This window comes from Emys orbicularis, chromosome 12 (assembly GCF_028017835.1).
Source record: "Emys orbicularis isolate rEmyOrb1 chromosome 12, rEmyOrb1.hap1, whole genome shotgun sequence".
NCBI classification, from domain to species: Eukaryota; Metazoa; Chordata; order Testudines; family Emydidae; genus Emys; species Emys orbicularis.
In genome coordinates, this window is record NC_088694.1 from 46,130,812 (window position 1) to 46,144,245 (window position 13,434).

General features: G+C 47.7%; 1 protein-coding gene across 1 annotated transcript; it reads right to left on the bottom strand.

Annotated features, from left to right (window-relative positions):
• Positions 1-7,395: 7,395 nt before the first annotated feature.
• On the bottom strand, positions 7,396-13,208 carry LOC135886808 (duodenase-1-like). Its single transcript, XM_065414594.1, has 5 exons — positions 13,013-13,208; positions 11,887-12,031; positions 9,825-9,960; positions 9,242-9,496; positions 7,396-7,542 (listed from the first exon to the last, which is right to left on the bottom strand). Exons 1-5 carry the CDS (start codon positions 13,206-13,208, stop codon positions 7,396-7,398), a joined length of 879 nt encoding a protein of 292 aa, XP_065270666.1.
• Positions 13,209-13,434: the final 226 nt, after the last annotated feature.

A 13,434-nucleotide genomic window follows, 5' to 3' on the forward strand; every position in this document is an offset into this window, starting at 1 on the left:
GCCTCTTACTATTCTTCCCATCTTTGCTTTCAATAGGGATAGTTTGTAGTTGTACCTTTAATATTGCCCCTTTCAGAAACTGCCAGCTCTCCTGAACTACTTTAGCCCTAAGAATTTCTTCACATGGGACCTCACCTATACTTTTCTGAACTGGTTAGTCTGTTTTTGGAAGTCCATTGTTCTGATTCTGCTGCTCTCACTCCTTCTTTTCGTTAGAATCAGGAATTCTATCATTTGAGGGTAACTTTAGCCTAAATTGCCTTCCACCTTCAGATTCCCAACCAATTCCTCCCTGCTTGTCAGATTCAAGTCTAAAATGCCCCTCCCTCTCCGTTTTTTCCTCCACCTTCTGAAACAAAAAGTTGCCCCCAAGACATTCCAGGCACTTATGAGAAATCTTGTGTCTTGTTGTATTACTTTTCCAGCAGATGTCTGGGTAGTTAAAGTCATCTTCCCTCCCCGCCATCTGCCCTCTTTACTTGTTAATTTCACAGGCTGGCTTGTGTCCTCTGGAATCAACACAGAGTTTTATGGAATCCTGTCCCTGTGAGTGTTTCCTTCTCTCCCGGATCTCTGTCACCCAGGGCAGGGGAGCCCCAGTCACTCTGAGCTGCCTGTCTGACCAGGGCAGTTAGTTAAACAAATCACTAGGATCCAGCCACTTTCTATACATAGCCTTCTGCTGTCAGTGGTGATGCGAAATGTGAGATGGGACCTTTCCTCTCTGCGGGGCACCAGCTCCAATCCCACCCCAGGTCTCGACTGTGTGAACTGGTCTGTAGATTATGTGAATTGTAAAATTAAAGAAATTAGTGGTCATTTGTGTATGAATCATTTTTTAAATACCATCATTACATTGGGATACAAGCTGCAGTGACTCAGTTTAACCCAGGAACATTTAGGTTTCGTAGCAGCGTTGGTGGACAAGGTGACAGTGGTGGAGGAAGCAGATAGAGCATTAGATGAAATAATCAAATCGACAGATACACGTTAGATAAAAGTTAGAGTGTAGTCTGGGAACAAAACAGGGCACATTGTACAAATAAAATAAAGATGCTTGTTGTAAATAAAATGTCAGTTTAAAATGTTGGTGAGAAGTGTGTTTTTATGGAGCTCAAAGGTGGGGGTGGTTGTCAAAAAAGAAGTAGGTTGAATCCCTGGTATACTTGTAGTTAGGTTATAGTTTTTCAACAACAAGAAATATATGGATGGCCTGTTCCTCTCACAAGGGCCCCTGGCTACTTGTGCATGAGGGATAGGCTGTTGGGGCATCTGGGCCATTGCAAAGTAGCTCCAGAAACCCTCATAAACCATACCATCTTCTGCTTCGGCTGTGCCTTTAAATTTTCCTGCAGGCACTCTGCATTAGGACATTAGTGATCATGACACCTCTGTTTTCAGCAATGTCTCAGGTCTTTCAGCTACTGGCGCATATTATTTAATGCTGTACAGCATCTAGGATTACAGTTTGCATAAAAGTGTTTTATAAAAACACAACAAAAAATTCTCTAAGGTGTCGAGACAAGATAATAATAAACAAAATTGTAATTGTTGCTTTGCATTACATCTTCAAGTATGTAATTCCACTGTGTTTTTGTTAATATTATTATGATAGGCTGTTGGATGGGGGAGATAATACCTTGTAGAGTGGGAAAGGGATTCTGAATGACAAATGCTCCCCTATGCACAAGCATAACAACTCACAGAGAATGGCTGCCTACAAAACTGTGTCGCTAAAAGAGATTTCAGTCAGTTATGAATATTCTCCTAAAACCTCAGGACAGCTCTCTTATCCCCATGCCCTGTTCTCTATGGCTGTGGCTTTTGTCTTTTTAATTTTTTTATTGTAAAACCCATCACTTGTCTGTCTATGTTTGTGTGTGGGGGGGAGGTGTTGGGGCATAGGGGGAAGAGATGCTTAACCACACCCTGGACTTTTAAAACTATCTTTACCATTTACAAGTAGAGTACTTTTTGAATTCTAGGCAATTCGTTTACACAAAAGTTTAAAAAACAAACTAACACTATAAACTAAAAACTAACACTATATTTTAAAGACCCTGCCTAACCATGTAGAAAGCGAAGAGAGGGAAGAGCATCTTCGCTAGCAGGCTGGCTAAGCTAGTGAGAAGGGCTTTAAACTAGGTTCACCTGGGGAAGGAGACCAAAGCCCTGAGGTAAGTGGGGAAATGGGATCCTGGGAGGAAGCACAAGCAGGAGAGCGTAAGAGGGTAGGACTCCTGTCTCATACTGAGAAAGTGGGATGATCCATGAATTATCTTAAGTGCCTATACACAAATGTAAGAAGCGTGGGAAACAAGCAGGGAGAACTGGAAGTCCTGGCACAGTCAAGGAACTATGATGCGATTGGAATAACAGAGACTTGGTGGGATAACTCACATGACTGGAGTACTGTCATGGATGGATATAAACTGTTCAGGAAGGACAGGCAGGGCAGAAAAGGTGGGGGAGTTGCATTGTATGTAAGAGAGGAGTATGACTGCTCAGAGCTCTGGTATGAATCTGCAGAAAAACCTGAGTGTCTCTGGATAAAGTTGAGAAGTGTGAGCAACAAGGGTGATGTCGTGGTCGGAGTCTGCTATAGACCACCAGACCAGGGGGATGAGGTGGACGAGGCTTTCTTCTGGCAACTAGCAGAAGTTGCTAGATCGCAGGCCCTGGTTCTCATGGGAGACTTTAATCACCCTGATATCTGCTGGGAGAGCAATACAGCGGTGCACAGACAATCCAGGAAGTTTTTGGAAAGTGTAGGGGACAATTTCCTGGTGCAAGTGTTGGAGGAACCAACTAGGGGCAGAGCTTTTCTTGACCTGCTGCTCACAAACCGGAAAGAATTAGTAGGGGAAGCAAATGTGGATGGGAACCTGGGAGGCAGTGACCATGAGATGGTCGACTTCAGGATCCTGACACAAGAAAGAAAGGCGAGCAGCAGAATACGGACCCTGGACTTCAGAAAAGCAGACTTTGACTCCCTCAGGGAACAGATGGCCAGGATCCCCTGGGAGAATAACATGGGGGGGAAAGGAGTCCAGGAGAGCTGGCTGTATTTTAAAGAATCCTTATTGCGGTTGCAGGAACAAACCATCCTGATGTGTAGAAAGAATAGTAAATATGGCAGGCGACCTGCTTGGCTTCACAGTGAAATCCTTGCTGACCTTAAACGCAAAAAGGAAGTTTACAAGAAGTGGAAGATTGGACAAATGACCAGGGAGGAGTATAAAAATTTTACTCAGGCATGCAGGAGTGAAATCAGGAAGGCCAAATCACACTTGGATTTGCAGCTAGCAAGAGATGTTAAGAGTAACAAGAAGGGTTTCTTCAGGTATGTTAGCAACAAGAAGAAAGTCAAGGAAAGTGTGGGCCCCTTACTGAATGAAGGAGGCAACCTAGTGACCGAGGATGTGGAAAAAGCTAATGTACTCAATGATTTTTTGCCTCTGTCTTCACGAACAAGGTCAGCTCCCAGACTGCTGGGCTAGGCAGCACAGTATGGGGAGGAGGTGACCAGCCCTCTGTGGAGAAAGAAGTGGTTCGGGACTATTTAGAAAAGCTGGATGAGCACAAGTCCATGGGGCCAGATGTGCTGCATCCGAGGGTGCTAAAGGAGTTTGCGGATGTGATTGCAGAGCCATTGGCCATTATCTTTGAAAACTCATGGAGATCGGGCGAGGTCCCGGATGACTGGAAAAAGGCTAATGTAGTGCCCATCTTTAAAAAAGGGAAGAAGGAGGATACGGGGAACTACAGGCCAGTCAGCCTCAACTCAGTCCTTGGAACACTATGCCTAGTGACGTCAACACCCTGGTGAACACTAATCCCAAAAGCCCTTGGGTCTTAAAACAAGGAAGAATTAATTATTTCCCCTCCTTCCCGTTCCCCCCAACAATTCCTGGTGAGTCTAGATCAATCCCCTTGGATCTTAGAACAAGGAAAAATCAATCAGGTTCTTAAAAAGAAGGCTTTTAATTAAAGAAAGAAAGGTAAAAATCATCTCTGTAAAATCAGGATGGAAAATAACTTTACAGGGTAATCAAACTTAAAGAGCCCAGAGGAACCCCGTCTAGCCTTGGGTTCAAAGTTACAGCAAACAGAGGTAAACACTCTAGCAAAAGATACATTTACAAGTTGAGAAAACAAAGATAAAACTAACACGCCTCGCCTGGCTGTACTTACAAGTGTGAAATATCAGAGACTTGTTCAGAAAGATTTGGAGAGCATGGATTGATGTCTGGTCCCTCTTAGTCCCAAGAGCGAACTCCCACCAAAACAAAGAGCACAAACAAAAGCCTTCCCCCCCCCCCAAGATTTGAAAGTATCTTGTCCCCTTATTGGTCCTTTGGGTCAGGTGTCAGCCAGGTTACCTAAGCTTCTTAACCCTTTACAGGTAAAAGGATTTTGGTGTCTCTGGCCAGGAGGGATTTTATAGTATTGTACACAGGAGGGCTGTTACCCTTCCCTTTATAGTTATGACAGGGGGGTTGGATTGTGGGCGTTCCGGGGGTCTGTCAGGACTCGGCAGGGGAGTTGGGTGTGGATAGGGGTCGGGGCAGTCAGGGGACAGGGAGCAGGGAGGGTTGGTGGAGGGTGGTGTCCCGGGGTTGTGGTTGGGGGGGGGTCTCTGGGGGACGGTGAGGGGACAAGGAGCAGGATGGGTCAGGGATTCTGAGCGGGCAGGCAGTTGGGGGGCAGGAAGTCGGTGGGGGTCGGATGGGGGGCTGGGCTAGGCTGTTTGGGAGGCACAGCCTTCCCTACCCTAAAGCTCATTCAGCAGTTTGAGGCTTGCAGCAGAGCCAAGCTGTTAGCTTTTGCCTTAGGGCTACCATCCCTTTCACTTCTCAAATGCCAAATTATAGTCTACATTTCATTTCAGTGCCATAGGGAGATTCATGTCAGGGGAAGGTAGCTTCATTGAAAATTAGCCACTGGGGGAGGGATCACATGAGAAGAGCAATATCCTACACCACCTACCTCCTTCCAAACCCAACCAAGGGAGACCCCCACTCCCTTGCATTCCCTGAGGCTTCAGAAGGGTTAATTCAGTGGTTCTCAAACTTTTGTACTGGTGACCCCTTTCACATAGCAAACCTCTGAGTGTGACCCCCCCCTTATAAATTAAAAACACTTTTTTATATATTTAAAACTATTATAAATGCTGGAGGCAAAGTGGGGTTTGAGGTGGAAGCTGACAGCTCGCGACCCCCAGTAATAACCTCATGATCCCCTAAGGGGTCCCGACCCCCAGTTTGAGAACCCCTGGGTTAATTTAATTTTAGCACCCTGTGTCCAATCACATGCATGTGCTATTTCACAACATAGGCTCATCCCAGATTCTGGAACAAGCTCAAATGCTCAGTTCATGGAGTATGTACATAAGCTATACTAAAGACAAACCCACAGTAACCGTCTCCAGTTTGTGAGGGACCCCATGGAACCAGTCTCTAGGAAACAGATAAATGCATGGAGGTTAAGTCCATTAATGGCTATTAGCCAGGATGGGTAAGGAATGGTGTCTCTAGCCTCTGTTTGTCAGAGGGTGGATGGAGATGGATGGCAGGAGAGAGATCACTTGATCATTAGCTGTTAGGTTCACTCCCTCTGGGGCACTTGGCATTGGCCATTGTCAGTAGACAGGCTACTGGGCTGGATGAACCTTTGGTCTGACCCAGTATGGCCATTCTTATGTTCTAACCTAAATGAACCCAAAGTTATGGAGACAGATATGAGTCAAGGAAGCTAGCAGAGCATCAGAAACCTAGACAAATCTCTGACTGGATGGGCTCAGGAGTTTGGTCACAAGCTGAGGTGGTTCAAAAGTTTTGGATTTTTTTTAAGCAGAATTTTTTTATTGTTTCTTTAAACAATCAAACACAGCAAGCAGCAAATATTTGGCCACACACTTCTGAAACCCCAAACCATGTTCAGGTTTTGGCAGACTAATTTCAGCTTTTCAATTAAAAAAAACACAACAAATTTTGAAGGAAAGCAGACATTGTCCGTGATTTTTTCTGCTTTTTAAAAAACCCTAGTTTTCGATCCAAAAGTTTTGATGGAAAATATTTGTCCAACTCTTTTAATGAGCTTTAGTGCCTTTTAGCACTAGCTGATACTGAGAACCAGTGATAACTTCTTTACAAGGTTTCTCAAAACTGGGTTTGTGCCGAGATGCGGAAGGTTTATTTTTCCCAGGGCCGCCCGTGGGGGGGGGGGGGGAGCAAGTGGGGCAATTTGCCCTGGGCCCCGCAGGGGTCCCCACAAGAATATAGTATTGCAATCAATTTTTTTTTTATAGAAGAGGCCCCTGAAATTGCTTTGCCCCAGACCCCCTGAATCCTCTGGGCGGCCCTGTCATGTAATATATAATAAATAGTTAAATATTTGTGGTGTGGGGAGAGGAAAGAAAAGGAAATACTGAAAACAAATAAACATCAGGGCTGGTTCAAAATGCGCGAAATAAAATATTCGAAATTTCAATTTTTTTCATGCAATCGTTTCAATGTTCTCTTGTCATGGGCTGTTTAATTCGACTAGCCACGCTTCGTGGTGATAGGTTGGCCACCTAAGCCACATGGCCCAAATTCCTGCTCTCTGGTTGGATGAAAGAAAGTTTTTAAGCCATCCAATGACACACTGCAGCTAGGAATTTTGATGATAGAAAACTCCCAGAGAATGGATTAGGTATAAAAATGATCAGCATTTGTAGAGGGTCTATAAAATTCAACAGAAATTTTTTTACCCTCGCTCCAGAATCCCCTCAGCTGAAGTAAAACCCTGTACACATGGGGCAATTATAATGACTCAGGCGGAAAGGTTTTCACCAAATATTTTTCTTGGGGTAATGGGGCATTCAGATCGGAGAGACACAAACAGAGACATGGGGACAGAAGCAAGTAAGACGCAAAGTAAAAAGCCAGGCAGAAACAACCTGGAAGCGTAGGAATGTGGCCCTGAGAGACAGCTAAGAGAAGAAGATTTTTGGGCACAGAGACTGCTGGAGATGCAGGCTTGGGACACTGAACAGAGTTGCTGTCTGCTGCTGTTTGATTCCAACTGTGTTCAGGGAAAGAGGACTTTGGATATTCCTTGTAAATAAAATAGATCACAGCAAAGGAAATACCAGACTCCACTGTCAATTTCTAATTCCAACCGGAACACGTGTAGGGTCCCAAACATTGATTAGACACTTGGGGAAACAATATAACAAAATTTCAATCATCAGTGGGGTATTTCTAGCTGCAAAAGGATTTCAGGACTGAGCCATTCATAGCATTTCTCTACCACTAGAAAAAAAATACTCTCATCTAAAGAATCTTGGGGTTTCACACAGGCACATTGCCCAGTATGGCAACATTGGCCCTTTACAGGGGAGCGTCTCCTTTAACTCAGCTTCTGCAGAGTTTCGTTGATCCAGGGGATGAATTTGGAGATTCTCGTGTATATACTGGGGGGTCGCCCATCCGGATTTCCATTGGAGACAATGCCCTGGACCACCCCGTTGCACACCAGGGGCCCGCCGGAATCGCCCTGCCAATAAGGAGAATAACATCAGTGACTGACATTACCCAGCCCAGCCTGTCCTGCAGAGATCTCAGATTGTGTGGGGGGCAGGTGTTCTCTGCAGCTGAAGGCCCAGCTCTTTCCACCACACAGAACAGTCCCTCTAAATGGGTGGGCAGAGAGAAATCTAGAGCGGGGCAGAATGATGTAACCATGGAAAAGGCAGTTCCTACAATATTGAAATTACTTTCACCCCTGCATGGAAAAACATTTTAATCTGTTCACATCTCAGCATGTTTCATTTTCATTTAAAATGTTGCAATGAAACATTTCAACATTTCTGAATCAAACCTGCTTTTGGAATTTCTGTTCTGCCAAAAATGTTGAAATCTCAACTTTTCTTCAAAAACAAAGATTGAAATGTTGCTATTTCCTGTGAGATGGGAACACTGATTCTCCCTCAGCCCCAGTGCCTCCTGGCCCTCTGGACTTCAATGGCAAAGCTCCCATCCACTTTTATGGGGCTAGGATTTCACCCAGGGTCCTGGCTGTTGGGTAGCCTCAGGGTTGAGTTCACCAATAAACCCTCCAGTGAAGGTGAAGAGTAGAGACAGTCATAAAATGTGGTGGTGATGGGTGAGGGGTTCCCATTTATTATTAACATTTTCCCTGGAACATTTTAAAAAAAAATCAAAGCCCCAAAATGTCTAGTCATGGTACATCATGGGAGTTGTATTTCAGGGGCCTCATGCCATTATGGGAACACAGGACTGGAAGGGCCATACTGGGTCATGGAGTACAGTTCCTGCTGTCCCAGGTAGCCCCATTGTATCATCCCATCCATAAACTTATCAAGCTCCATCTGCATCCTGGTTAGGTTATTCCCCTCCCCTCCCTAACTGCTTCCTTTGGAGGTTGTTCCAGAACCTCCCACCTCTGATGGTTAGAAACCTTCTCCTCACCTCCAGCCTCCATTTATTCCCATTTGATTTGTCCTTGGCTTTAGCTTCAACAGCTCGCCTCCCTCCACCCCCGGTGTCCCCCCCCCGATATATTTATAGAGCAATCAGACCCCGTTCAGCCTGTGTTTTAGGCTAACCTAGCCCCGTATTTTATTCCCCTCTCATAAGACCATCTCTCCATTCCCCCGATTGTCCCACCAGCCCTTCTCAACACCTGTTCCAGCTGAGATTCCTCTTTCTGGGACAGGGCTGCCCAGAACTCTGCACCGAATTCCAGGTGAGCTCTGCCCAGAGCCTTCTCCTCTGGCATTAAACCCTCCCTCTCTCTACTGGAGACACTTCGGCTGCTCCATCCCAGGATTGCATTGACCTTTCTCCTGGCCTTGGCCCACTGGTGGCCCATAGTCATCCTGCGATTGACAGGCACACCCAGGTCTCCCTTCCCCTCTGTTGCTTCCAGCTCATGAGCCCCCAGCTCAGAGCAGCAATTTTCTTGTTTCTTGTCCCTATGTGCATGAACTCACGTTAAATTTCAGCCCGTTTCCACCAGCACCTTGCACAAGGGCACTAACACTGGAGATACCTCTCTGGAGATGTCCTAGGTGCTGGTCTCCCTGGCTGGGCTGCATCTCCCATGATGCACCATGGGCTCCCTTCTTGGGGAAGTGGAGCATGGGAGGGGCACGGCCATACTGGTTTCCACCAGCTCCTTCCCCTGGAGCAGCTTGCTGTACCCTAGTGGCTCTGGGCGGGGGGATATTTACCTGGGAGGCTGATTTATTGGCGTGGGGGCTGCCGGCGCACAGCATGGTGGTGGGGTTGTAATGCCGATACTGCTTTCTGCACAGGCTGTCCGACACCACGTCCTGCTCTGCCTCATGCAGCCTGCTGGTGATGGTGTTCACTCCGGTCTGACCCCACCCGGCCATGCTGCACTTGGAGCCTGGGCTGACGTGGTGATCAGCCTCCGGCAGGGGGACAAGACCCACCCACTCAGTCAGCTCCGCGTTGTGCCACAGCTGCCATGGGGAGGAGAGAAAGAGAATGGACCTGGATCAGCACAGGTATAGGAGCTGGCAAAGGGCAGCACCACCTGGCCAGGGCATGGATGTGAATCCAGGGAGTGTGGGGTCACTGGGGGCAGGATGATGGGACGGGGGTGCTTCCTGCAGCAGTGTGAGGTCACTGGGGGTGGGGTGATGGGATGGGGCGGTACTTGCAGCAGGGTGAGATCACTGGGGGCAGGGCAATGGGATGGGGTGGTGCTGCAGCAGTGTGAGGTCACTGGGGGCCGTCTGATGGGATGGGGGTGGTACCCTGGCAGAATGAGGTCACTGGTGGCAGTACCTTCAGCAGCATGATGTCATTGTCAAAGTTCTCATTGTTGAAGCCAGGGTGCTGAACCCAGCGACGGGCCCGGATCCGTTGCCAGTTCTGTCTTGGCTTCATGAAGTCTTGGACTCCCAGGTAGACAAAGATGTTGCTGGAAATGCCAAGGGGAGAATACGGGGGCATTAGTGCCCTTTGGACAGTGGGGTCAGGCCGTCACAGCCCCTCGAATAGGGGCACCAACCCTGCACCTGGCCTGTGCAAATTTCTATCTATAGTTGTGCGACTGAGTAACACAGAGACCCTCTTATTCACCTGTATGTGGATGGATTTCCTCCTTCTCCCCTCTGGTTGGCTAAAGAGACCTCTAAAGACTGACCGACGGACTGTTCTCCTATGCGGGGTGACCCATTGTCCAGTTCTTGTGTCCATGATTCCAAAAGGAGGTAGATAAATTGGGGAGGGGTCAGAGAAGAGACACGAGAAGGGTCAGAAGATTGGAAATCCTGCCTTATACTGAGAAACTCAAGATCAATTGGTTCTTAGTCAGAGGGACTATAAAGGATTCTGTTTGTTTTTCTTTCTCAATGATTGTTTCTGGTATGAATTATTAACAGGGACTGTAACTCACCATTGGGAGAATTCGAAAGGTCATCATGGATTCTCCATCACTGACAATTTTTAAACGAGACTGGATGTTTTAAAGAACTGCTGTAGATCAAAAGGAATTATTTGGGGGACGTTCTCTGGCCTGTCTTATACAGGAGGTCACACAAGATGATCCCAATGACCTTGGAATCTCTGAATTATTGAACTCCATATGGCAGAAGAAGGAAAATACCCATGGGAAGGTCTAAGGACCTTACCTGGGTGTAACTTTGAAATATTAAAAGAAATTTCTTAAAGCGGGGGAATCCCAGATGCCTAGGCTGGGCAGACACAGAAATAATCTTGCTGGAGTGAATGAAACATACAAAGAAGAAAAGGATCAAACAATATTTTATGCACCGTCGCCATCTACTGGGTATGGATGGAAGTAGGAATAAGCCCAGATCTGCAGATGATCCTGGAGAGAGAGGTCATTATGTGGGATGAAAGAGCTTCCTGAGTGCATCAGAGAAGATGCTGAAGTCCAGAAGGGTTCCCGGATGCTTAGCCCAGCACCTCTGCACAGCCCCTTCCCTTGTGAGACTTCATGGCAGAGATTGAATCTCTTCATCTTTCTTTAATCTCAATATCTGGGTGTTCCCCTGTTGTCTCTGCTCTCGGCCTAGAGAGACCTCAAGGAACCATAACTTGGATTTTAACTAAGCCAGGCTCTGTGCCTGTTTCTCTGTCGTCAGTCGAAGTCAATGGCCTATGACAACCTCCAACGATAACTTGAGGTGACTGCTTTTGATGCTTTAAACTAGTGCCCCCCCTCCAAACTAGAACTAGCAGGGACCACATTCATAGAGCGCCATAAGGCAAAGGGCAACGTTAGCGCTTGGAGAGTTAACGAGAGTGTGAGAAACATGCTAGAGACACAAAGGAATTGATGGCTGATGATCGGAAGTGAATGTCGTAGGAAATCCTGGGGATTGGATCAGTCTCTGGTACAAAAGCTTGGCCCCAGCGCTGATCTATATCCATTGCCGACAAGGTTGTTCTGTTCAGTAGGGCTCAGATCCCCAAAGGCAATCAGGGGATTTCTTGATTGGTTAAGAGCAGCCAGGTGTCTGGGTTTGAGAAGTGATGGCCAAGGGAAAAGACCTGAGAAGAAGTTACATTTCAGCTGAGTGAAGTGACTCAATCACAGGGGTTTGAATACAAATGGCAGCTGGGATATTCACCATCCTATTTGATGGGTTTGGGCTTCAAAATCGAACAGGCACCCAGGGAAATTCATAATTTTCACATCCCATAAACACTTTGGGGCAACATATTTCCAGCTCCGATCCCACCCCAGGGAGGGGGACTGGCTCGTGTGGTGGATGGGGAATGGGACACAGGGCCTTTCTCCTCTAGGGGCACCAGCCCCGATCCAGCCCCAGGGCCGGGGACTGGCTGGCTCAGAGGTGAGGGATGACGCGTTTCTTACCCCAGGTTGCAGTTACAATGAGCCACCGTCACCACCACATCCTCCCGGATCAGGAACCCTCCGCAGCTTCCCGTTGACCCGGTTTGCACGTAGGCCATGTAGGGTGTGGAGCCAAGTGGGGCTTCCTGGCCCCTGATGACCCGAGCTGGAGAGAGAGAGGGAGGGGTTCAAAAGGGAGTCTGGAGTGTGGGACCAAGAGCCCAGTGCAACCTAGACCCTAATCCCTCAGCCCCACACCCTGCTGGCCTGGATCAGCCCCTTGTCCCCCTTTCACTCCCCCAGCCCAGCCTCCCCCTGTATCATCTCCCCAGCCTGCTCTCTACACAAACATATATGCACTGTAATCCACATATTCCCATGTGGACCTGTGCATCCATCCATCCATCCCTTATCCCGTACACAGCCATCCATTCATCTGCCTGTGGGGCCACCCCCTGGCCATCTCCCCACTCAGAGAACTAGGCCAGGGATTCCCTAGCACTCCCCGGCCCCATTGTCCTCTCTCCTGACACCTGCCTGAGCTTGACGGCTAATTCTCACCCCTGCCCCTAGTGTGGGCTGCGCTGCCCATGGGCCCCAGTCTCCCCGATCTCACCACTAGAACCAGGCAAAGTTTTCTAAGCAATTGGCAAATTTGCCAAAAAATGCAACTTTGGGGTGTAAAAAGAACCTGCCAATTCCTGCGGAATTCTGAGGATTTATTTTCACTACAAAAAAGGAATTTTTTTCCTGGAAAAAGTTGGCAACTTTAGTTCTGGGCACTGGGAAACAAAACCTTTTTGTTTTGAAATGTTGTTTCATTGAGAAATGGACTGAATCATTTTTTAAAACAGTGGGGACAAAAACCCCTAAAGCAACCTGAAATCAAATGAAAAAAACACCCCCCAAATGTTGTTGGGATTGAAGTTAGCACCTGAAAGCAAATGAAAAAGAAAAAAACAATTGGTTCTGGATCAACTTTTTCAGTGAGAAAAACCAAATAAAATCTTTTTTTGGGTTGAACCCAATTTCTCCCCAGATTTTATATTTCAGCCTCTGAACCAAAAACTCAGCGACTCGCTCAGCCCCACTCTCACCAGGAGTCCCCTGGGGCTGGGAAATCAGCCAGTCACTCAGCTCCACTCACCAGCATGAAGCCTCGGGGGCAGGAGAAAGGCTGCAGGCAGTGGGAGAAAGGCTGTGGAGAGCAGCAGCAGCAGCAGCATCCTTGGTACAAATCCAGGGGCTGGGACTGGTGGGTCTGTCTCAGTCCCGGGGTTTATATAGAGCAGGTGGTAGAGGGGGGACCCTGGGAAGAGGTGACCCGGGCAGTGCAGGGTCATGTACCCAGCTACCAAGAAATTCACCAGCAGTGATGTGTCAGGGGTGGAGATTCCCCGAGAGGAAACGCCCACATCGGGGGGGGGGGCTTCCTTCCTGCACTGGTTCCCTCCCTGCCGTTGGCTGTGGCCATGGATAATGGTGCCTCCTTCCTGCCCCTGGCTGGGACAGAGCCAGCGCTGAGGCCTCCCAGCCGCACAGGGCAGATTCCCCCTGGTCTGTTCTGCC